Source organism: Astatotilapia calliptera, chromosome 15, assembly GCF_964374335.1.
Source record: "Astatotilapia calliptera chromosome 15, fAstCal68.1, whole genome shotgun sequence".
NCBI lineage: Eukaryota > Metazoa > Chordata > Actinopteri > Cichliformes > Cichlidae > Astatotilapia > Astatotilapia calliptera.
Window position 1 is genome coordinate 33447424 of NC_137436.1, and position 23302 is coordinate 33470725.

Here is a 23302-nt window from a genome sequence, read left to right on the forward strand (position 1 = left end):
TTTTTTTCTGTTTTCATATTTATTATGCTTGAGACACGGATGAAGTCACAACAAAGTTGTACGTCTGTGTGTACACATAAGACCTCATTTAAGACACCTCCAATTCTGTCACTGACATCCAAACTTTCATCACACATCTAACAGTGCCAGTTCTGTTTTTAAGTCTAATTTTTTAATGCTAACACTTTTGAATCTGGAGAGTGATCTGCATCAGCTTATTTTTTACAATTTCATTTGGTTCTTTACAAACCACATCATCTGCATGGTTGGACACATTGGTAATTGCTGCCATGTCTAAATGTTTCTGGATCATTTCTAAAAGCGGGGCCCCGTGTAGATGGTCAGAACAGTTTCTTGTAGCTCCGCCCATGCCAAAACTTTATATGTTTGTTTATATTTCATTTCAAATTCAAGTGAAAGTGCAGTGTACAGAAGAAACAGTGCTGACTAACAACTTGTGGTTGTATATGACATGTACTGTATACTATGACAAAACAGAAAATTCCCTTTCCCACTTGGACAATTGAAATCTCTCCATGGGATACGTGTGTATCTTTATAGATTATAGCTGAGTACAGTACAATTGAGAAAAACAATGGACATAGCTGACAACTTTTACTATAACTTAACAATCATTTGTCAAAGAACAATGACAGAAACCCTTCCAGGTCTTGATTTATAGAAAGTAACATCTATGCCTCAGATCCATAGAGCCCATTGAATATGTGACCATTACTGTATATATCAAAAAGGAAAGGTTCTGTCCTTGCTCAAGCACACACAGGAATAAGGGAGAGGCACTAATGGTGGTATTTAAAAACCCATCTGTAGGATCATGCAGAGTCTATCTTAAAATGGAGATCTGTATCATGGGTTTTGTCATCCTCGTTCTCTTTGGTGTGCTCCTGTATAAGCCCATTTTGCAGCTTGCAAGCTTCCACAAACAGTGGAAAATCCGACAAACTGGTGTTGCATTCCTTGTCTTCGTTTTCATCCTCTCCTTCGTCTTTTCTTCTTCCTTCATCTGTCGTAGGTATGCTGCAGTCAAAAGCAGGTATGCTGTAACCGTACGCTTCACTATGAGGCCGGCGAGTTTCATCTGGGATGTTTTTCTTTAGGTCTCTATTCCTGTTACGCTTGGCTAGCTTGGTGACGGAGCCAAGGCGATTAAAAATGTTGTCCTCAGACATGGTTTGGGAGCTGGAGCGTCGGTCACACTGTTCGGCCTCTCGCAGTCGAAGGTTGTTTAGCTTAGTGTCGATACTTTCCTGGGAAGAAGTCTTATAGTTGTTGGCATCCAGACTGTTGAAGATGGCACGCCGTTCTGGGGAAAGCATGTCCAGGGACACAGCACGCTGGTCCAGGCCTAGCTGCCGTCTCTCCATGCTTCGGATGGTTGCAGCTCGCTGTAACTTGTCGTGGACTTCTATGCTCATGCGCCGGCGTGTCTCTCTGAACTCAGCTCGAACATTTGCTTTCCACTCAGCTGCATGAGCTTTGATCTCTCCAACCTCAGGAAAAGAATATTGTCAGATATAAGGTTTAGTAAATATACTGCACTAGGTTCCCTTTACCTTATTGTGTGCACCCCACCTGCAGAGCCCCTGAAAACAGAATGTCTGTTTTCTTATCACATGGTAATCAGAAACATACTTCTCTGAGTACTTGGAACATGAGACAAATTAGATTAGATGTTAATTCAAAACAGAAGGGATTCTCACTGGAATATGTCACCAGTCAGAAATAGGTTGAACTGTAAGGATGAATAACTTTGGCAGGCAAAATCTGACTAAATACAACTTAATGTATATGACAGAATAAACAGCTGTATAGTAAAATTATGGCAATTTGGTGGCACCCAGATTAGAGGTTTAATGTGAAAACGTACCTCTTCTTTTGTCTTTTTGGACAGCACCCTCAGCCAGTCACTGATCATGTTCAACACTGCAGCAAAATAAGCCAGGCCACCCAAGATCCAGAACCACACTAGCGGTCTGTACCACTCCCGGTACTCAATTCTCCGGTCTCCACCTGATCAGGAAAAAACAAACAAACTTGTAACTGCCTGCAGGTGTCCTCTCCCGAACCTTTCAGGGATTGAAAGGGGGGAATTCATGTATTTTGTTTTATCTGTTTTGGGTCCACAAGCACAGACAAAAACATAACTGGCATAAGTATTTGTTATAGGAGCAGGTGTTGTTTTTTTCTTTATTAGGAAATGTCACAACAGGACCGAGGCCTTCATCCATTACAGGTAAACCTGTCCTTAATGGAGAATTGACATTTCAGTCCAGGGCTGATTTTAGTCTTTGCACAGAATAAAGACAATGCTATCTGACAGTTATAAAATATGTTGAATTACCAATGTGCAGAAGACAATTTACATACTGTTACTAAAAATTGTGGTTGTAAAGCAATCTACATATAAAAACACCAAAGCAGTGACTCAGTTACTCATTACAGTACTTCAGGCTTCCCAAAGTACTTGGAAAACTAGGTGAAGAGAGGAGCTGAGCTATTGCTTGATCACCACTAAGTACACCAAGTGAAGGTGTACTGAGAGCATCTGGCAGAGGCTTTGGTCCACGAGATCTTCGATTCCAGTCTCCAGGAGTGCTTCAACAGCATTCCTGGAGGGAGGAACCAGATGGTGGACAGTGGAGTTGAAGGGAGCTGTCAAGCTAAAGCGTGAGTCCACAGGCTAACTGTGCCATTCCAGGAGGCAGCTGACAGGTACTGGCAGGCCAAGCACAGTATGGCTCTGGCAGTAGCTGAGGAAATCTTTGATCCAGGTGCAGGTGGCATGGGGGATGTGGAAGTGGTCCAGTTTGGTGGTGAGGATGTCTTGTATTATAGTATTGAACACTGAGCCGTAATCCATGAAGAGCATCCTCACCATAGCTCTTTCTGTCTGTGAAGGTTCTCAGTCATCCAGGTTATCGTAGTCAAAGGAGCTCTCATCTGAGAAGCTTCTTCAGTTCTGAAAAATCTTCTCAGATGAGAGGTGAAACGTCTTCAAGCAACTCAAAGAAGTCCAGACGCTTTTCTTTGCAAGCTCCTTTGACTACGATGACCTGGATGACTGAGAACCTTCACAGACACATGTCAAGTGCATTTATACACTCTGAATATAAACAATACTATGCTACCCAAAAGCACAATGTACATTTGTAGATGACACTATATATTTCTTTATTCTTTTTTTATTCCACTGGTTCTAAAGTTGTTCTGGCCTAGAGTGCTTTTGATGTGTTATGTTATGTTAAACTCTGCTGAGTGTTAAAAATACTCAGGACCCTTGTTGGATGATAGACTCACTTTTAAAATCCAAGAGGAACACCCTACAAGAAACTTTTCATCAGATTTTCATATAGAAACAAATCTTGTTTCTCATTCACAAGTTGTAAGATCTTGTCTGTGCTTGATTATGAGATATTGTTAGTGGATTACCTGCTTTAGATTTATCCAAAACAACCTAATTGTTGGGTGTGGTGTTCTGTGTGAATAACAGAGTGTGAATGACAAGGACTTACCTGCCACATAGTCACCTATTCCAACTGTTGTCAGAGTAATGACGACAAAATAGGTTGACTCCAGAGCTGTCCAGCCCTCAATGTGCTTGAAAATCACAGCTGGGATGGTGACAAACAAGATGCAGCCAGCCAGGATAAAGAGCAGCGTGGATGCCACACGGATTTTAGTCTGACTGATTTGGTTTTGTTTATTCTGAGAGGTAAAAGCAGGAGAGGAGAGGGAGAAAGAGAGACATACACATTCTATCAGGAGTATAAGTTATTAAACCAGTCTCATTTTCAGCAGGGCTCTAAGTGTGACTGTGATCTGACAGAGGATTTTGTTCCTCATCTCTTCCCACCTTAGATTAAGATGCTTCTCGGACGATCACCTCAGCGTGGGAAAAGGCAATCTCGATGAAAGGGGTGATGCTACTTTTGTGGCAGCATCACCCCTGCTCATTGAGATTCCTCGTTCACCTTTTGGTTTCCCGTGCATAGTCCGTGAATAGTCATAGTCTTCCCGTGCATTTGTGTGGCTTATATTCTTCACTTCTGCCAGCCAGCCATCTCCCATTCAAGTCCTCCAATGACTGCGTCTCAGGAAACTTCCTAACTTACCTCTCAACATATTTCTGTCCATCTTTGAACTTTGTCAAAAACCTTAAATTGTTTCATGGACAGATATATCCTGCATTTGAGTCTGCCCGTTTTTGTGAATCTATTCTACATGGAATAAATTAAAGTATCTTAATAAGAATAAGTTGAAATGATTTTGTAAACCGCCAAACCAACACATTATTGCATAAAACAACAAGGTTTCAACTTTTTTAGTTTAGACAATTTATGTGTTAGGGTCTTGGTCTGTTACCCAGTTATTTTAATTGAGTTTTGTGGGATTTCTGGTCTAGTTTTCTTTATGTAAACCTGCGATTCTTGGTTTTCTTTGGATTATATTAATGTATATTTTTCTCTTACTGTATCAATTCTGTTCTTGTTCCCTAGTTTTGTATATTATATTTTCCCTTAGTGTTCCATCCTTTTATGTCAAGTCTTCATCAAGGATTTCCCGTTGTTTGGTTATTTCGTGTTTTATTTATTTTATTTATGTTTTCAGTTTTAATTTTGCTAGTATTGTTTTCCCTCATGAGTTTAAGCTGTGTTCCCAGGTGCGGCGGAGGTGTGGTCCCGGGCACGGCTGCAGGGGAGGAGTGGTGCAGTGAGCTCAACTGGGCGGTGCTGGAGACGCAGGTGAGAACAGCTGATGGCGTTTGGACTGATGATGGTTTCCTTCCCCTTTTATAGTGAGACGGGAGAGGAGCGGAGGCAGAGCTGGAAATCAGCTGAGACCGGAGCTGTCAGACTGTGGACGGTCATAACAAATGAAAACTAGAAATAAACGTGGCATCTGGCGACAAACAACTGTGCGTGTGTGTACGTGTGTGAAGTGCATTTCACACCAGGTGTCACCACTCTGCCTTAACCACCCTTTTGTGTATTTATAGTTGCAGTCTTCCCTTTTATCTTTGTCTGATCAGCTGTTGTTTATCCTTATTTTTACTGTGTTCCTGCTCCCGGCTTTGTACCTGTTCTCATCCCTTCTTATTCTGCAGTGTAGATTATTATTAGTTCCTGGTTTTCAGTGTTTGACTTAACGTTACTTTTTTGGATTCAACTACTAATCTGATAATAAACAGCTCACTTTAAATTTACCTGTGACTGACTCACACGCCTGCTTTGGGTACATGCATCTCTGGAGAATTACAACCCTTAAAAATACACAGCAGCTGTGTATTTAAACTGAACATAAATAAGTAGCATTTGAACAAATTCTACCCAGTGTGTTTCATTTTCATATATATATATATATATATATATATATATATACACATTTCAGTTTTTTATGTTAAACCAAGGACCCCACATGAAAAACATCTTACTGACGGCCATTTCATTTTAAAAGGCAATAAGTTACATAACACAACAGGACCACTGTGACTCACCCGAAACATTTTCTCCACTTTGGCAATGCTTTTGACAAATATGGTACCTAGCTGGTCCCCAACACCTGCGAGGAGGAATCCAAACAGCGGGATCCCAAATATTGCATACAGAATGCAGAAAATCTTCCCTCCCTCTGTGCTTGGAGCAATGTTACCATATCCTAGAGGGAAAAATGGAGATAGAGGGGGCTATATAGATCTACAATATGTAGGAAAAAAGCAGTTAAGCAGTTAGAAAAGAAGTTAGTGAGACATTCTACTTTGTATGTAAAGTTCATAGCAGGCATTGGGGTGGTTTATTAAAGACTGTTTAAACCCCTAGATCCTCCAGTCTACTGTACGTGTGAATACATGAATCCAGCTTATAGTGTAACACTCGGTAAGTTGGATGAAGTGGGAGAGTCTTCCCGGGGGAGAGAGCAGTGATTAGAGCAGACAACAAAGGACATGTAGATGAAGGGAAGAGAGGTGATGAGAAAGTGTTGTGTAGATATGGTGTTAAGGAGAGAAATGCAGATGGCAGTGGATTTTGTGAAAATGATGGAAATGACTGTGGTCAACACATACTTTGAAAAGAGTGAGTGACAAGCAGTGACATACAAGATGGAGGTAGCTGTAAACACGCACACTACATCTAATGCAGAAGGTACAATTTGGAAGTGATAAGAGACTGCAACGTGGTGTCAGGGAAGAGTTGCCAGAAGACTGGGAAAGTACAGCTGTAGGGCTTAAGGAAACTACTAGCATGGTGTTTGATGTATCCACTGACAGAGGAACGTGGACAAGGAGACCTGGTAGTGCAATGAAGAAATTCAGGAGTGTATTCAAAGAAAATGTGAGACAGTCAGATGAAGTACACAAAAGCACTGGGAGGCAAGGTGTACAGGAAAAGAGGTGGCAGTGGCAAAGGAAATGCATTATAGTGAGCTGTATGTTAAGGTGGACACTAAGTGTGAAGGACTACTTTGAAGAACTGATGAATGAAAAAAATAAGAGCACAGAAGACAAACGGAGGAAAGTTATTGAATCAGAAGTGAAGGGGTAAGTTTAGTATGGAGTTAACTTAACGGTGAGGCATCTATGAGGAGAATGAAGAGTGAGTTCGACCAGATAATGGACTGAGAGGATACCTGAGGAATGGAGCAGCATGTGATTGTATTGTATTGAGCTAGGTTAAGAAGACAGGTGACGATCAGTGAGCAGTAGTATGACTTCATGCTGAGAAAGAGCACTACTACCAAGGAGGCTGTGTAGCAGGCAGCAGTAGGACCCAAATACAGGACTTGAAAACACCAGGGTTAAACAACAGGTGGTTTTATTAAACTAAAACAAAGTACAAAACAAGGAAATCCAACCTTCAACTCCACAGGGCAACAAACGGAGATTCAGACAGCATACACACCAGGTAATTAGGGTGATTGGGAACATAGCTGATTGGTATCCGACTAACAAGACAGGGGAAGCAAAACTGAATATGACACAAATGAGACGGGATACTATCAAAATAAAAGAGGATGGAACCACACCCACAAACTGAGTCCAAGACTGAAACACGTGAACTTGACACAGATACTGGAGCTAAACAAACATGCACATATGACTGACCGGGGAGACAAAAGCATAGCAAAACACGGAGACTACACAGACTACAACATGAAAAGACACAGAGAGGAGACTAGCAACAGACTTAATTGCCCCTTGGGGATAAATAAAGTCTCTCTGACTCTGACTGCCTGGATACGAAAGTGAGCTGTAATAAAACAAGAGCCAGGAACTAGAAATAATAAACTCAAGACCTACTAATACAAAGATTGAACTTAAATTCAAAGAAGTGAATCAAAAGTCATGAATAAACCCAAAATGCTGTGCTGAAGACAAAGGACCATACCAACTAAATATGCAATGTGTGCTTTGAGATTGTTGATGAAGAAGTACAGAGAAGGTCAGAAGGAGCCAAAGTGTGTATTTGTGGATCTAAAGAAAGCATATGATAGGTTGCCAAGAGAGAAACTGCATTAGGAAGTCTGGAGTGGTAAAGAAGTATTTGAGAATGGTGCAAGACATGTATGAGGACAGAGAGACAGTGGTGAGTTGTTTACTACAGATAGGGTCAAGGTGGAAGTGGGATTACATCAGAGATCAGCTCTGGGCTCTTTCTTGTTTGCATTAGCGACTAACAGACTGACAGATAAGGTCAGTGTGATCTCTAATGAGAGTAGGAAGCAGGTGGATGAGAGCACGAATAGATGGAGGAATGAAATTTTGTAGAAGCAAGACAGAAGATATGTGTGTGAAAGAGAGGGAAACTGGTGAAAAGGTGAACGAGATGGTAGTGAGGCCTGCTATAGTGCGATTTGGCGACTAGCACTGACAAAAAGACAGGAGACCGAGCAGGAAATGGAGCTGAAGATGGTGAGGTTTTCATCGGGAGTCACCAGAATGGATGAAGAAGATTAGAAATGAGTACATCAGAGGGACGACTCAGGTTGAGTGTTTGGAAGATAATGTTAGAAAGAAAGCCTGAGATGGTTTAAGCGTGTGAGGGCAGGGATAGTGAATATACACTACCAGTCAAAAGTTTGGGCACACCTTCTCATTTAATCATTTAATGGTTTTCTTTTTTTACTACTTTCTACATTGTAGATACTGAAGACATCAAACATATATAGCAAGATATATGGAATTATGTAGCAAAGAAAGAAATGATAAATGCGCCAGATGGCCTGGCCTCTACAGTCACCTGACCTAAACTCATCGAGATGGTTTGGGATGAGATGGACAGCAGAGTGAAGGCAAAAGGACCAACATGTGCTCAGCATCTCTGGGAACTCCTTCAAGACTGTTGGAAAACCATTTCAGGTGACGACCTCATGAAGCTCATCGAGACAATGCCAAGAGTGTGCAAGGCAGTAATCAAAGCAAAGGGTTGCTATTTTGAAGAATGTAAAATATAAAACATGTTTTGAGTTGAGTTATTTCACACTATTTTGTTTACTACATAATTCCATATGTGTTCATTCATAGTTTTCATGCCTTTCTTGACTGACTGGCATTTGTATCCAGGAATGAAAATGCTGATTTTGTATGGAATTTATCCTTATATGTGGTGGGTTACACGTACACTGCATCCAACTTCCTTAAGTGGAGAGTTATTTCTGTTTACTTTTTTTATGTAAAGAGTCAAAAACCTCTATATTGCCCATGGCTTCCATATGCTTACATGCAGTTATACAGGCACAGTACTGAAGAATCTATTGAAGGATAAACTCTGGTGTATATTCAGAGGTTAAAGGTAATACAATGAACTATGCATTCCCTACATTGGACCATATTAAAATGTTCAGTATGTTCAGTTCAGTCTTTCCAAATTTTTATTACCTATAGTGGTGATGACAGTTCCAGCAAAAAAGAAGGCACTACCCAGATCCCAGTGGCTTGAGTTGTAGGAGGTATCACCAACAGGATTCACTCCAGCATTCACAGCCTCCACAGAGTGCTGAGAAGATAAGATAAGGAGAGAGAGAGAATCATGAAAAATGCTGACTGTGCTGTGGTGTTGATTCAGCTAAGTCTTCATATTTTAGTTCACTCTGAGGAGACAGGTTACACACAAGTGGCAACAAGAACGACAAGGCAAGACCTAAAAAGGGAATTGTTTTGTAGATTGTGGCACTTCACCAGTCCCTCACAGGCCTAAGGTCAGGGACTCAAAGTGCTACCTGCAGCCTTGCACCCCTGTTGTACCACCAATTCAATTCAATTCAATTCAATTCAATTCAATTCTATTCTATTCTATTCTATTTATATAGTGCTTAATCTAAACAGTTGCCTCAAGGGACTGTAAGTAAGGCTACTACAATAATATAATAATAATAATAATAATAATAATAATAATAATAATACATTTTATTTAAATAGCGCCTTTCAAAGCACCCAAGGACACTGTACAACAGATAAAAACTGGAAATATACACAATGATAAAAATAGAAGATAAAAGTTAAAAACATACAGAAATTTAAGAATAGGCAATTTTAAACAGATGAGTTTTGAGGGTGGACTTAAAAAGAGAGAATGAACTAATATTTCTGAGGTCCGGGGGTAGGGAATTCCAAAGTCGAGGGGCAGAGCAGCTAAAGGCCCTCCCTCCCATTGTGATCAGACGAGCAGAGGGAACAGAGAGAGAAAGAGAAGATGAAGATCTGAGGCAGCGGGATGGGAGCTTCATCTGTAATAAGTCAGAGAGGTACGGTGGAGAGAGAGAATGAATAGCCTTGAATGTATACAGAATTATTTTAAAATGGATGCGAAATTTGACCGGGAGCCAGTGAAGTTGCTTCAGGATTGGGGAGATGTGGTGGGTAGAAGAAGTCCTAGTAATAATACGGGCAGCAGAGTTCTGGACACGTTGGAGCTTGTTGATAGATTTTTGTGTAAGGCCAAATAATAATGAGTTGCAGTAGTCAATTCTAGAGATAACAAGATTATGGATGAGAATGGCAGTGGCGTGAGGTGTGAGGAAGGGGCGGAGGCGATTAATGTTACGGAGTTGGAAATATGCTGCACGTGTAATATTATTGATATGTGAGTTAAAGGATAATGTGCTATCGAGAATGACACCCAAGCTTTTCACAGAGGGAGAGATAGGGACCAGCGAGTTATTGATGGTGAGAGAGAAATTGTTAATTCTGGATAGCAGTCGTTTAGTGCCAACCAGAAGAAGTTCCGATTTATTGCTGTTGAGTTTAAGAAAGTTGGAGGAGAACCAAGAATTAAGTTCAGCTAGACAGAGGATGAGGGAGGGTGGAGGAAGAGTAGAGTCAGGTTTGGTAGAGAGATAGAGCTGGGTGTCATCGGCGTAGCAGTGGAACTGAATATTATATTTACGAAAAATATGTCCAAGTGGAAGAAGGTAGATGATGAAAAGAAGGGGCCCGAGGACAGATCCCTGGGGCACCCCAGTGGATAAAGGAGAAAGCTGAGAAGTGAAGGATTTTAATTGAATGAACTGAGTGCGGTCAGATAGGTATGATTTAAACCAGGCTAGTGGAGTGTGAGAGAGACCAATAGAAGCTAATCTGCTAAGGAGAATGGGATGAGAGATGGTGTCAAAAGCTGCACTCAGATCAAGAAGGATAAGGATGGAGAGGAGACCAGAATCAGCTGCTATAAGAAGGTCGTTTGTTATTTTTATAAGAGCAGTTTCAGTGCTATGTAGAGGACGAAAGCCAGACTGGAACTGTTCGTAAAGGTTATTATCAGTTAGGTGAAGATGGACTTGTGAAGCAACTATTTTTTCAAGGATTTTTGAGAGAAATGGTAGATTGGAGATAGGACGAAAATTATTAAATATACAATACAACGCAATAATAGAAAACAGGGAAAACCCCAATAATCAGATTACCCCTTATGAGCAAGCACTTTGGCCACAGTGGGAAGGAAAAAGAATCCTTTTTAACAGAAAATAACCTCCAACAGAGCCAGGCTCAGGGAGTGGCAGCCATCTGCCGCGACCATTTCAAGGTTCAAGGTTCAAGGTTCTTTATTTGTCACATGCATAGTTATACAAGTATAACACACAGTGAAATGTAGCCTGACACGCTCCTCGACATGTGCAAAAATTGGGGGGGGGGGGGGGGGGTGTATATACTATATATATATATATATATAGTATATACACTGGGTGAATGTGCAGTAGTAGCAGCAAGCAGGTGAATTCTGTACATTAATATGAATAGACATCTGACTATTTTACAGGATAGACAATATAAACATATTTAAAATTAAAGGAATTGAAATGTACATTGTGCCTTGGTTTAGAGTGTCTGGAAGAGAGTCCTGTCTCAGTCAATTATAGATGATGTGAGAGGGCGGGTGTGTGTGTTTAGGGCACGGATGGCTTGGGGATAGAAGCTCCTCTTGAGTCTCTCTGTCCTTGCCCGGAAGATGCGGAACCTTCTACCAGATTGCAGAAGTTGGAACAGTTTGTTGCCAGGATGGGACGGGTCCTTCAGTATCTGCGCTGCTCTAGTCCGGCATCTCCTGGTGTAGGTGTCCTGAAGCGGGGGGAGAGCAATCCTGCAGCAGCGTTCTGCTGTACGGATCACTCTCTGGAGAGCTTTTTGGTCCTTCACACAGCTGTTCCCGAACCACGATGTCATGTTCTGTGTGAGGATGCTCTCCACAGCGCCTGTATAGAAAATCCTGAGGATCTTTGGAGAGACCCTGAACTTCCTCAGTTGTCGTAGGTGGTACAGGCGCTGCCTAGCCTTTTTGGTCTGGACCTGAATGTGGGCAGCCCATGTCAGGTCTGAGGAGATGTGGACACCAAGATACTTGAAGGACTGCACCCTCTCCACTGGAGCTCCATTGATGATAATGGGCTTGTAGTCTCTGTGCTGATCCCTTCTGAAGTCCACCACCAGCTCCTTGGTCTTGCTGACGTTCAGCTGGAGGTGGTTGTCCTGGCACCATGATGCCAGATTCTTCACTTCATCCATGTAGGCCGCCTCATCGTTGTTGGAGATGGCACCCAACACCACTGTGTCGTCAGCAAACTTCACAATGGTGTTGGAGCCATGGGTGGCCACACAGTCTGAAGTGTAGAGGGAGTAGAGCAGTGGCGAGAGGACACATCCCTGAGGTGCTCCTGTGTTGATGGTGATGCTGTTGGAGAAGCACCTGCCCACCCTCACCACCTGAGTTCTGCCAGTGAGGAAGTCCAACACCCATGCACACAGACGGCTGTTAAGTCCCAGATCCCTCAGCTTTGTGAACAGTCTGCAGGGCACTATTGTGTTAAACGCTGAACTGTAATCAACAAACAGCATTCGCACATAGTTACCCTGTTTCTTGTCCACGTGGCTGAGAGTGGTGTGTAGGACGTGGGCGATGGCATCCTCTGTGGATCTGTTGGATCTGTAGGCGAACTGCAGTGGATCTGTGGTGTCTGGGATGGAGGAGGAGATGATGTTCTTCAGCAGCCTCTCAAACACCTTCATTACTACCGAGGTCAGTGCAACTGGCCGGTAATCGTTCAGGGATGAGGGTTTGCTGTTCTTGGGCACAGGGATGATGGTGGATCTTTTGAAGCATGTGGGGACCACAGACTTCGCCAGGGACTCGTTGAAGATGTAAGTGAACACACCTGCTAGCTGGTCAGCACAGCAGCGCAGCAGACGGCCGGTGATGCCGTCTGGCCCCGCCGCTTTCCTTGTGTTCACTCTCCTCAGTGCCGCTCGGACGTCATGCTCCGCGATGCTGGTCACCGGTCTCTCGCTGATGACGTCACTGTCCTCGGTAGTCAGGCGGTAGATAGCATTAGCCGCCTGGCTAACCTCGAAACGGGCGTAGAACCGATTCAGCTCGTTGGTGAATGCAGAGTCGGCGTTGATCGGCGCAGTGTCCCTGGCTTTGTAGTCCGTAATGGTGCGTAGTCCGTGCCACATACTCCGTGCGTCGCCCTGGTGGAAGCGGGACTCCACACGTTCCCGGTACCGGCGTTTGGCATCTCTCACCGCGCGCCGCACGCCGTATGAGGCCGCTTTGTAGGCGCTCATATCGCCAGTGGCAAGACCCGCGTTGTAGGAGGCAGTCCTGGCGTTTACTGCAGTGCGGATCGATCTGTCCATCCACGGTTTCTGGTTTGGGAATGTGGTGACTCTCGTAGTGGGGATAATCTCCTCCGCTAGCATATTGACGAAGCATACTGCTACTTCCGTAAACTCGTTGATGTCGACTGCGCATGCTCTGAACATGTCCCAGTCTACGTCGTTGAGTGCGTCCTGTAGCGTAGCTTCTGATTGGGCAGTCCACCGTTTTACTTCCCTCTTGGTCACGTCTTCCCTCCGTATGCTTTGTTTATACTGGGGAATGAGGAAGATGGCGTTGTGGTCAGACTTCCCAAAAGCCGGGTGTGAGACAGCTTTGTAGCCCTGCTTGTATGGCGTGTAGCAGTGATCCAAAATCCGATCCCCTCTCGTTGGACACGAGACAGGTAAAAGTTTGGCATGACTTGTCTGAGGTTCGCTTTGTTAAAGTCTCCTGCTACAATGAGGGCTGCGCCCGGGTCCTTGTTTTGAAGCGAGCTCAGCACATCATGTAATTCGGACAAAGCCATACCTGTGTCCGCTTGGGGTGGGATGTAGACCGCCGTGGCGATGACTGAGGTGAACTCACGGGGCAGATAGAAAGGGCGGCACTTAATGCTCAGGAACTCCAGATGTGGCGAGCAGCCGCTGGAGAGAGTAGAAATGCTCCTGGCATCACACCACTTTCTGTTTATCATGAAACACACTTTGGGGGTAAGGGGAGGAAGACAGGAGAAAGACATGCTGAGGAAGAGAACCAGAGATTAATTATACCTTTTAAAATGCAGAGTGAAAAAAGGTGAGTGATGAAGACACAGTCTGTACATCATGGGAATGCCCCAGCAGCCTAGACGTATTGCAGTGTAAGTAAGGGAGGATTCAGGGTCACCTGATGCAGCCCAAACTGGTTTGTGAAAAAGGAAAGTTTCAAGGCTATTCTTAAAAGTAGAGAGGCTGTCTGCCTCCTGAATTCCAAAGGGGGAACTGGTTCCATAGAAGAGGGGCCTTGAAACTAAAGACAGTGCCTCCCATACTACTTTTAAATACCCTAGAAACCACAAGTAAGCCTCTAGTCTTAAAGGGACATGCTCTAACGGGGTGATACAGTAGTATGAGGTCTTTAAGTTAACATGACATAACTGATTATTTAAAACCTTGCATGTGATGTGAAAGATTTTAAATTAGATTGTGGATTTAACAGGGATCAAAGGAAGAGAAGCCAGGATAGGAGAAATATGCTCTCTCTTTCTAGTCCTTTTTCAGCATCATTCGGAGACAGGGTATTTCTAATTTTAGAGATATTGCGCAAATGGAAGAAAGCAGTCCTATTTTTTTAATATGTGCATTGAAGGACATATCCTGGTCTAAAAAACAACTCCAATATTCCTCACAATGTTACTGGTAGTTAAGGTAATGCCATCCAGAGTAAGAATCTGGTTAAATGGACTGATTCTTTTATAGCACTTTTCTACTCTCCTGGAGCACTCAAAGCACTTTATACAACATGTCACATTCACCCATTCACACAAGCACTTTCTTCTATGCTTTCTAAGTGATTTCTACCTAACATTCACACACATTCATATTCCGATGGATGCATCAGAGAGCAATTTGGGGTTAGTATCTTGCCCAAGGATATTTGGCATGCACACTGGGGGAGCCATGGATTAAACCACCAACTTTCCGATCAGCAGATGACCTGCTCTGTCTCCTGAGCTACAGTCACCCCAATGGTAGCCAACCCAATAACCTCAGTTTTTTTTCTTATGTCTTTGATATATTCCTCATTTGTAACCTTCACTCTGAAACCTGACTGTAGCTCTTCAAATAACCCACTCCTCTGCAGATGATCTGTTAGCTGTTTTGCATCTACTCTTTCAAGAATGTTTGAGATGAAAGGAAGGTTGGAGATTGGCCAACAATTAGCTAAGACAGCTGGCTTCAGTGATGGCTTTTTAAGTATCAGTGTTTGTATTATTGTAGGGTCTTAAGGCAACTGTTGTTATGAATTGAATTGAAATTAACTTTTTCTACCACCTTGAAGGCCTGTGGTACCTAACCGATAAATAGAGATAGGTTGATCATATTTAAAATTGAAGCATTAATTAATGGTAGTTCTTCTAAAAGACATGTTGATGGTTTGGAGGAGGTATACGGCATATCTATCTTTAATATTATCATCACAATCTTCTAATAATTCACTGTAATACTGGTTTTTACAGTGTCACAAAATATTAGTTAACTTATATTTCCAAGTTCTTTTGTTCAGCAATTTATAAGTTCTCTATATAATCCATGACATTATTATGTGATATTTGTTTTCTACTAAATTATTTTATTGGGCAATTTTTAATCATGCAATAATTTAAATACTTAAAAAAATGTATTGGCATCTTTTTTATTCCATTACCTGTTCAATTCTAACCCATTTACAAGTTTGATCCTTATCTTGAAAATCTTTCTTTGCCATAACCCCCATAATAAACTATAAATACTGGAAGGTGGTCGGTGATGTTCTCTTGATTCCTGGTAAATATATAATCAATCACTGTTGAATAATGAGAAGTATAATAACTGGGTTTGATGATTTTGGGATATATACTGAGGCTGTATATGGTGTTGATTCATCTTTCAGTTTGTGCTTATTTCAGGTAAATATTGATATCACTATGTCAGAGGCTGGGTCTGTGACCAAGCGTTTTCAGTTTGTTTTGATCTATTTTGTGGTATTTTGAAGATGATAAGATTTAGGATTATTATTAGTTTGCCTCAAGTTTTAGTCTAGGCTGTTTCACCTAGGCCTTCTGTGTTAGTCGTCATGTATTTCTTGTGTGCGTGTTTCATGTGTCTTCATCTCTACATCACTCCATGTTTCCTGTTTTATTTTGAAAGTTTTGTGTTTCTTCGTTCAGTGTGTTTAGTTTTACGCTTCCTCTGTGACGTCGTTATGTTCATTTGTGTCAGCTGTTTCCCCGTGTGTTTCCCCTGATCACCTCCTGTGTGTATTTAGTCTGTGTATTTTCATTCATTCTTTGTCAGGTTGTTTGTCTCCCTCGATGTCACAAATGTTCTTTTTCGTGGTCGTCACAGTCTAGTTTTTCCCAGTTTAGGTTTTAGTTTTCGCCATTGTTCATTTTTGCCTTTTTTATTTTCATGTTTTCAACCCAAATAAATGGCTCGCTCTTTGTTTAAATTTAGTTCAGTCTTCTCTCGTGTTCTGTCCTCCTTTGTCCTCCTCTCTCACACTACAGATAATACCACAGATAAACATTATTTTTAGGTTGTTTTTTACACCACTACTGACATTCCTTCCACCACACTTATAAAATTACCATCAATAAAGACAGCAACATCACATTCAGTTGTGTTTTCTCTGCTCTTGGAAATAATTTCATAAGTTGCTTCACCCAAGTCCATACCTGTCTCACTTTGCTTTATTGAAAGGGTGTAAGACCGAGGCAATGTTTGATCTTGTGAAAGTTGGTATACAAGCTTCTGCTGTTAAAGTGAATTATTGAAAAATGTATCTTCGGTCCTAACAGTACTTCAGAGCCCATATACTCCTTCCTTTTTCTCCTCAGTACATCCATAAAAGCCTAATTTATGAATATTTTAGATCCTTTGAGAAACTTTGCCAATTGGAGAATGGCCATTCTGTTCTTGTACCACAGTTCTTCCATCTTGATCTCCCGCTAAAGTTATATACCTTTTTCAAGAGGATTTTCATCACTTTCTTCTCTGTTTCCACCTAGGTCTCTCTGTCAAATACCAGGTTTTTAAGTTTAGATTGTGCTTCCAAATATTCAGTTTTGTCAGTGCACCCAGCAGAATGTCACACGCTTTTAAATTGTTTGTAATGAGTTGTTGCGTTCAGTGTGTTTAGCCCTTTCAGCTTTTATGGACATCCTTTTTTGTGAACTAGAGGTTTTTTTAATGTCTTACACCTCAATTCTAGAGTTTTGAATGCTTCTTGTGGTTCAGGAAGTGTTGAAAAACATTTATTTTTGCTTTTGCAGCAGTTTATTTACTTAAGTAACATTCAAATAGTCCTTCTCCGATTTGACCTCCATTATTAGCATTTTACAGCTGTTTGCCATAGCTTACCAAATTTTGTGGCTCTGTTTGAACACACAAGAACAGCTCGTGACACCTTCTTTGGCACATTCATGCCCAGGATGACTGTATGTAAACGTATTACTACAGCTTCATGTTCTCCTTTTGAATGATAGATTGATAGATAGATAAAATAAATACAACACAAAACAAAATATATCAAGTACATACAAGCTCATGAAGGTATAAACAAATGTTTTGTCTGAAAAAAAAAATAGGTCGAATTTTAACATTTTCCCTACAATCATGTAGCTATAGATATGTACATAACAATAATAATGGAAAACAGTGGTATCTCAAGGGATTCCAAGTGTTCCAAGTCCCATCAGCATCTTGGAGGGGGTGCAGAGAGAGGTTGAGGCCCCTCAGACGGAGTTCCCCGTCTCGCTTGGGAATCAACAAATGGCGAGAGAAGAACCCAGCTTGGTGGTCCCCAGTCTCGAAAGGTAAGCAACATAGCATTTCCACAACACTGCTCTTATTGTTCATCTTGGTGTGAATAGGAGTTATAAACTGTAAATTCAAAGAGTGAAAATTCGCGAAGCGAGAACAAGTTAGGCTCCCTTAGCAGGCCAGAGACGCTCTTGCTTGCTGAGCTAATGCCTTGGCTAAAAGGACCCGGCTAGCTGGACTGGGGAGGCCATAGCAAGGATGGGTTAGGTGTGTGAGCCCACAAGAATGAAAATAACTATGTAAAGCTGTAGTTGAACTGACAACCTTCAGCTTTCAACAGACTGAAGTGGAGGAACTAACCCACTAAGCCAAACAGCAACACACAATAAAAGTCAAGCTTGCATGTCACACATGAGCCAGTGGTAAGCGTGAGCCTGAGGCCAAAAGCCAAATCAGTCCTCAAATGATATTCAAATGTGGGAGGCATGACATGAAAAAAGAGCCCCTTTTCTCTCTGTCATGTCTGTGAAAGAAGCACTGCGCCATATAGTATAAATTACCTTGCTGCTGCAGAGTTAAAGAAAGTGTACTGTTGCGAAATCAATTTTACCCCTGTTCTTTTATTCGTCGAGGCATCCAGAGACGGCACCGGACCTCAGTAGTTATTTCACAAAACCTTTATTCATCTTTATTCATCTTCATTTAAGCATGCACTTCTAGAAGGGAAGACGAGGCCGGTGTGTCCTTCTGCAAAATCTTCACTCCGTCTGTGAAACACAGTTTTGTAGGGGCGACCCTATCATTTCTCCCATGAAAACGCGACGTCCAGATGTACAGAATCAACTTTTTTGGGAAAGGCGTCATCAGTGTGTCTAGTACAGTGGTTCTTAACCTTATTGTTGTTGTGCGCTCCGCTGTTTCGCAGACTTTTTTTGTGCAATTTTGCTTTTTTTTAAAAAAAAAACACAAAACAAAACAAAAAAACAACGCATTGTGTTCTGTGTCCTGATTGGCTGTCCAGTACAGAATGCATTCAGCTTGTCAAATTAACATACATCTTCGATCGCTAGCAGTGTGACTCTGAAGTGCTGTACTGTATGCTTGTAAGTTTTCTCCCCAACAAAACAACATCGACAAAACGTTTTGCACCGTCAAAGGCACCTGCGGTAGCACACAAAAGGCAGAGGAAGATGCTAACCATCGCACAAAAAGTTGGACTTCTGGACATGCTAAAGGAAGGTAGAAGTTACCGTATTTTCGGATTATAAGGCGCATTAAGCGAAACAAAACAGTCGGATATGTCAAACTTTACTCAACTCATTCTTCTTGCTTCTGTACCATTGATTCATTAATGTTGAAATCGCAGCTCCTCTATTTCCATGTTCTGGACCTGAAAACAGGGTTTGATCTTTGGTTTCATTCTATAATACTGGACTTATTTTTCTATGAAGGTGTGAACTTTGAGAGTGTTTAAACAAGACAGAAAAGTGTGAAAATGTTCACCTATCGCAGGTTATTTTTAGAACGTAACTCCCGCAATAAACGAGGGACCACTGTACCTCAAAGAAACCCAGTCAAACACATTTGTGTGTTTCAAATTAAATGCTACATTCAGTATATGGCTAGATCAGTACAGTCTCCTTGCCTGGGGCAAAGCAACACCTTTTAGGAAACTGAAAAAAGAATCAATTGCCCTGTTTTTTTGTGTTACATAACACTGTACTTTCTTCTCTCTGTGTGCATCTCCAAGTTTGTTTGCAGAGGTGCTGGGAGAGGACAAGGAAAGGGAGCTCATGTCAAGTGTCACAGTCAGCGCTGCGCTACCCTGCAAGTGTCTGTCCTGGCAGATGGAGTCTCAGTGTAATGAGTCACACTCAGGGTGTGACAGATAGCTGTTTGGCTGGCTGAAGGGCAAATACACAAGGACACACTGAAATTCTTACTGTCAGGACTAGAAAGGTTTGGTTTACAAAACCCGTGCTGGCAAATGGTATGGGGACTGTAATTAATTTCAGATCACTATAATAGTTCATTGCACTACTGAGCACTCAGAATAAAATAAGTAGAAAAGTTACAGATTCCCATGACTGAGAATTGTTTGTGCAGACTTAGTGAAAGGAATGTGGGAGTAACTAGAGCGAGGTCGGGAGATGATAAACACGGCATTCACAGACAGATTTAGGTGTAAGAAACTGGGTAACAGGTCAGGGAAAAGTGTGTGTGTGTGTTCATCCCTAGATGAAGCTGCAACTGAGGGAGGAGAAGAGTGCAACCTGTTCGCCAATAACGGGGGCTAAAGTCTAACCTATGTCTCCGTCAATGGTTTTTGACAAATCTGATAGATGCAAATTCTCTTTTATAAATATGCGTACCACTAAGTTATGAGCATTTCTCTTCCGGTAGTTGGCTACAGCAAACTGCTGCAGATTGTGGTTTTTGGACTTGGCAGCGCTTCCTCTTACACAGCTGAGCCACATTTGGCTTGAGGGACGAAGCAACCGAGATGCTTAGTATGGCTTTAAGAAGCTTATCTGTCAGTTTGGACCTGAACTTTGACTTAAGCTCATTGTGGAGAAGAGTTTTTCACACAGATTGGTGGTGCCAAAAATGCACATGCTCCGCTTGAACATCCTGTAAAGCTCAGGAGAGGTGGGGGGCATTTCTGACAAATTGTCCTAGCTTGTCTGTGTGATGTCAACAAGAAAAGCTAAGTCCATTAGCCATTCAGGATCACTTAGTACAGAAACAGCCATCCCATTCTTCTCCATAAAGGCTTTCACTTCTGCTCTCAACTCAAAAAACCTCTTTAAGACCTTCCCGCTGCTAAGCCAACGTACCTTGGTGAAGTAGAGCATATGCCCATATGCTGACTCTATTTCCTTGAAAAAGGCACAAAACTACCGGTGCTTTAAGCCCCTGGATCTGATATGGTTGATGCATTTCACAACATTGGACATCACACTGTCAAACTTCAGGCATTTGCTGCAAAGGGCCTGCTGATGGATAATGCAGTGCAGAGCAATGGCTTCGTCCACATCCTCCTCCTCCTCCTGAAATTGTCTGTGCTCATCACCAACCTTTCTCTTCACGGCAGGGTTTGAAAAAAACATGACTGTGGCTGGGTGACAAAAAATGTATTTGCACTGTGTGACAGGATATATTTTTTCTCTACTCGGTGACAGTTCATGAGCCTGACCTACGGTAGCACACACGTGTTAAAAAATATAAACCACCTAGTGCAACGACTCATGCAGGTGCCTGTGAGAAAAACCCCTCGCGTGGGCCACACTAATATCAAACTTTGATTTCAGGTAAGGGGCCGCTAAATATCGTTCTTGGGGCCAGAATTGAAACACATTTCAGGAAGATAGCCCCAACTGATAAACATGCTCACTGAATACCTCAGTCAGCAGAAACCCAACAAAGAGGAGCAAGTGGAGGAACCATCATGGAAGGACAGGCCCCTGCATGTTACGTACCACCGGCAGATAGAGGAAGTGGCTGACATCCAGAAATCCTACCAGTGGCTGGAAAAAGTTGGACTGAAAGACAGCGCAGAAGCACGAATCATGGCAGCACCATGGCAACAAGCTCTGAGCACAAGATCCATAGAGGCTGGGGTCCTCTATGGATCTTACGCCCCCTAGAGTGGTGGAGAATGACCGAGCTAAGATCCTGTGGGGTTTCCCATTACAGCCAGACAAAATGGTGATGGCTAACCAACTGGACATAATAATGGTGGACAAGGCGAGGAAGACGGCCATAGTGCTAGATGTAGTGATACCGATTGACAGCAACATCAGGAAGAAGGAACGCAAGAAGCCGGAAAAGTACCAAGGGCTCATAGAAGAACTGGAGAAGAAGTGGAGGCTGAAGGTAAAAGCGGTCCCAGTGGTAATGTACACTGACTCCAAAAGTTAGGCAAGTGGCTCCAGCAGATCCCAGCAACAACATCTGTGATCTCTGTCCAAAAGATCGCAGTTGTAGGAACAGCTAAGATACTGCGTGGGACCCTCAAGCCAGGGAGTTTGTTATATATATATATATATATATATAAATAAAAAGAATACATCTGGAGGATAAGGACCAAGCCTAATCTGTCACAACCACATGAAAAAACTTACTGCAAGGAAGAAAAAAAAAAATACAGGCAACAGCAACACCCGGTGGAGTGACAGCAATACCTTATCAGTATTTTATGGCTGAGTGGGTAAAAAAGAAAAGAAAAATAAAATCCAGATTCTCCTGAATTCATACGATAGTCCCAAGAAATTAAAGTATACATGATAATATCTAGCAATGACAGACATAAGTTTTAATGAAAGAACATACATAAGATGAGACAATGGATAATGAAATATTTTTCAACAGACGAATTGAGGTGAAGACCGTGATCAGCACTGGTCCATTATGGTGAAGAGAAAGCTGAATGTAAAAGTGAAATGTTTAGTGCTCCTAACTTGGAAGAGGTGGCTGGGGAGAGGGAGGCCTTGGCTTTTCTGTTAGGTTGCTGCCAGGTGACTGCATATAAGGCAGCCAGGCTATAATTTTGTTTTTAAAATATTGATAAATCATGGATTTTTCTTTGAAACATTTGTAGGCCTCACTAAGAAACACAAATGAGGCCCAGTTTTTTTAAAGTAACTATGTAACCAGGAAAATTACATTCTTGAAACTAAAAACCTCTTTTAGAAGTCCTAGACTATCTACAAAAAACAAGTATCAACAAATAAAATTTTTTTTAAAGGTCTCTGGTAATTGATTATTTTTTTCCTTCTTTTTCTTTCTGCCACCTCTCTCACTTTATTTTGCTAACCTCTTCCTTTGAATACTTTCCAGTAATTCTTCGTCGCACCTCCAAGTCTTTGTCACCTTTCCTCTGTCCAAAGGATACACCAAACACTAGTTTCCTCAGCACTTCAGATGTGCTTTCCTTACCACCCAGATTCTGTCTTAACTCCTCCCTGAAATCTAAGCAACACTGTTTCTTCTTTAACTTCCTCCACTTAATCCACGCCTCTGTCTTCACTCACTCACATCCAACAGACTACTTTCTAAAGCTGCCTAGCTACATCCCCCCTGATACCAACGTGCAGTCTCCTATCTTTTCAGAATAAAACCAACACTCAGAGGACGGTGCAGACACAAGCTGGAGCAGGAGGAGTGGCACCTGTTAATCTAATTCTCTGTAAATCTGTTTGCTCTAATATGGATCCAGGATGGCAGGGATGGTGCTTGCTGTGGAGGAAATACAGTTTACAGGGTCACTGGCTATCCTTTAATAGTCAGTGATATATATATATCGTTTATATATTTTTCCACATACAGAGGGGATTATTTTTACTGAACAGCTAATCTTTCTATCTTTAATTCTGAGTTTATGGTTAGGCTTTGCTGCGCTGGCTTCATTGGTCAACCACTGCTTCTTAATGAGGAATATATTTTCCAGATAACAAAAATCTTGTTTTCTAGGTTCACTGTTCAATTTAGAGCCTAAGCAATGTTTTACAGATGGCTGTAGACACTGACTGACCTCCTCAGTACCTACTGACAAATATTTGATTAAAAAAGTTCATAGATTCATTACGCCATAAGATCTGTTGGGATGTCTCCAATGGTTTAGTGGATAACACATTATCTTAATGTCACTGCTTAAATCCCAGCTAGAGACACAATTCCCCATTAAGCCTGCAT

General features: G+C 41.9%; 1 protein-coding gene across 1 annotated transcript in view; it reads right to left on the bottom strand.

The window, feature by feature from the left end:
• kcnk10a (potassium channel, subfamily K, member 10a) overlaps positions 1-23302 on the bottom strand; it is a 36871-nt gene continuing 13569 nt past the window's right edge. Inside the window, exons 3-7 of the mRNA XM_026194931.2 lie at positions 8894-9011; positions 5516-5676; positions 3534-3726; positions 1889-2031; positions 1-1511 (exon numbers count right to left, since the gene is read on the bottom strand). Coding sequence (XP_026050716.2) covers positions 834-1511; positions 1889-2031; positions 3534-3726; positions 5516-5676; positions 8894-9011 — 1293 coding nt within the window. The 3' untranslated portion in view covers positions 1-833. The remainder of the gene's footprint in view (positions 1512-1888; positions 2032-3533; positions 3727-5515; positions 5677-8893; positions 9012-23302) is intronic.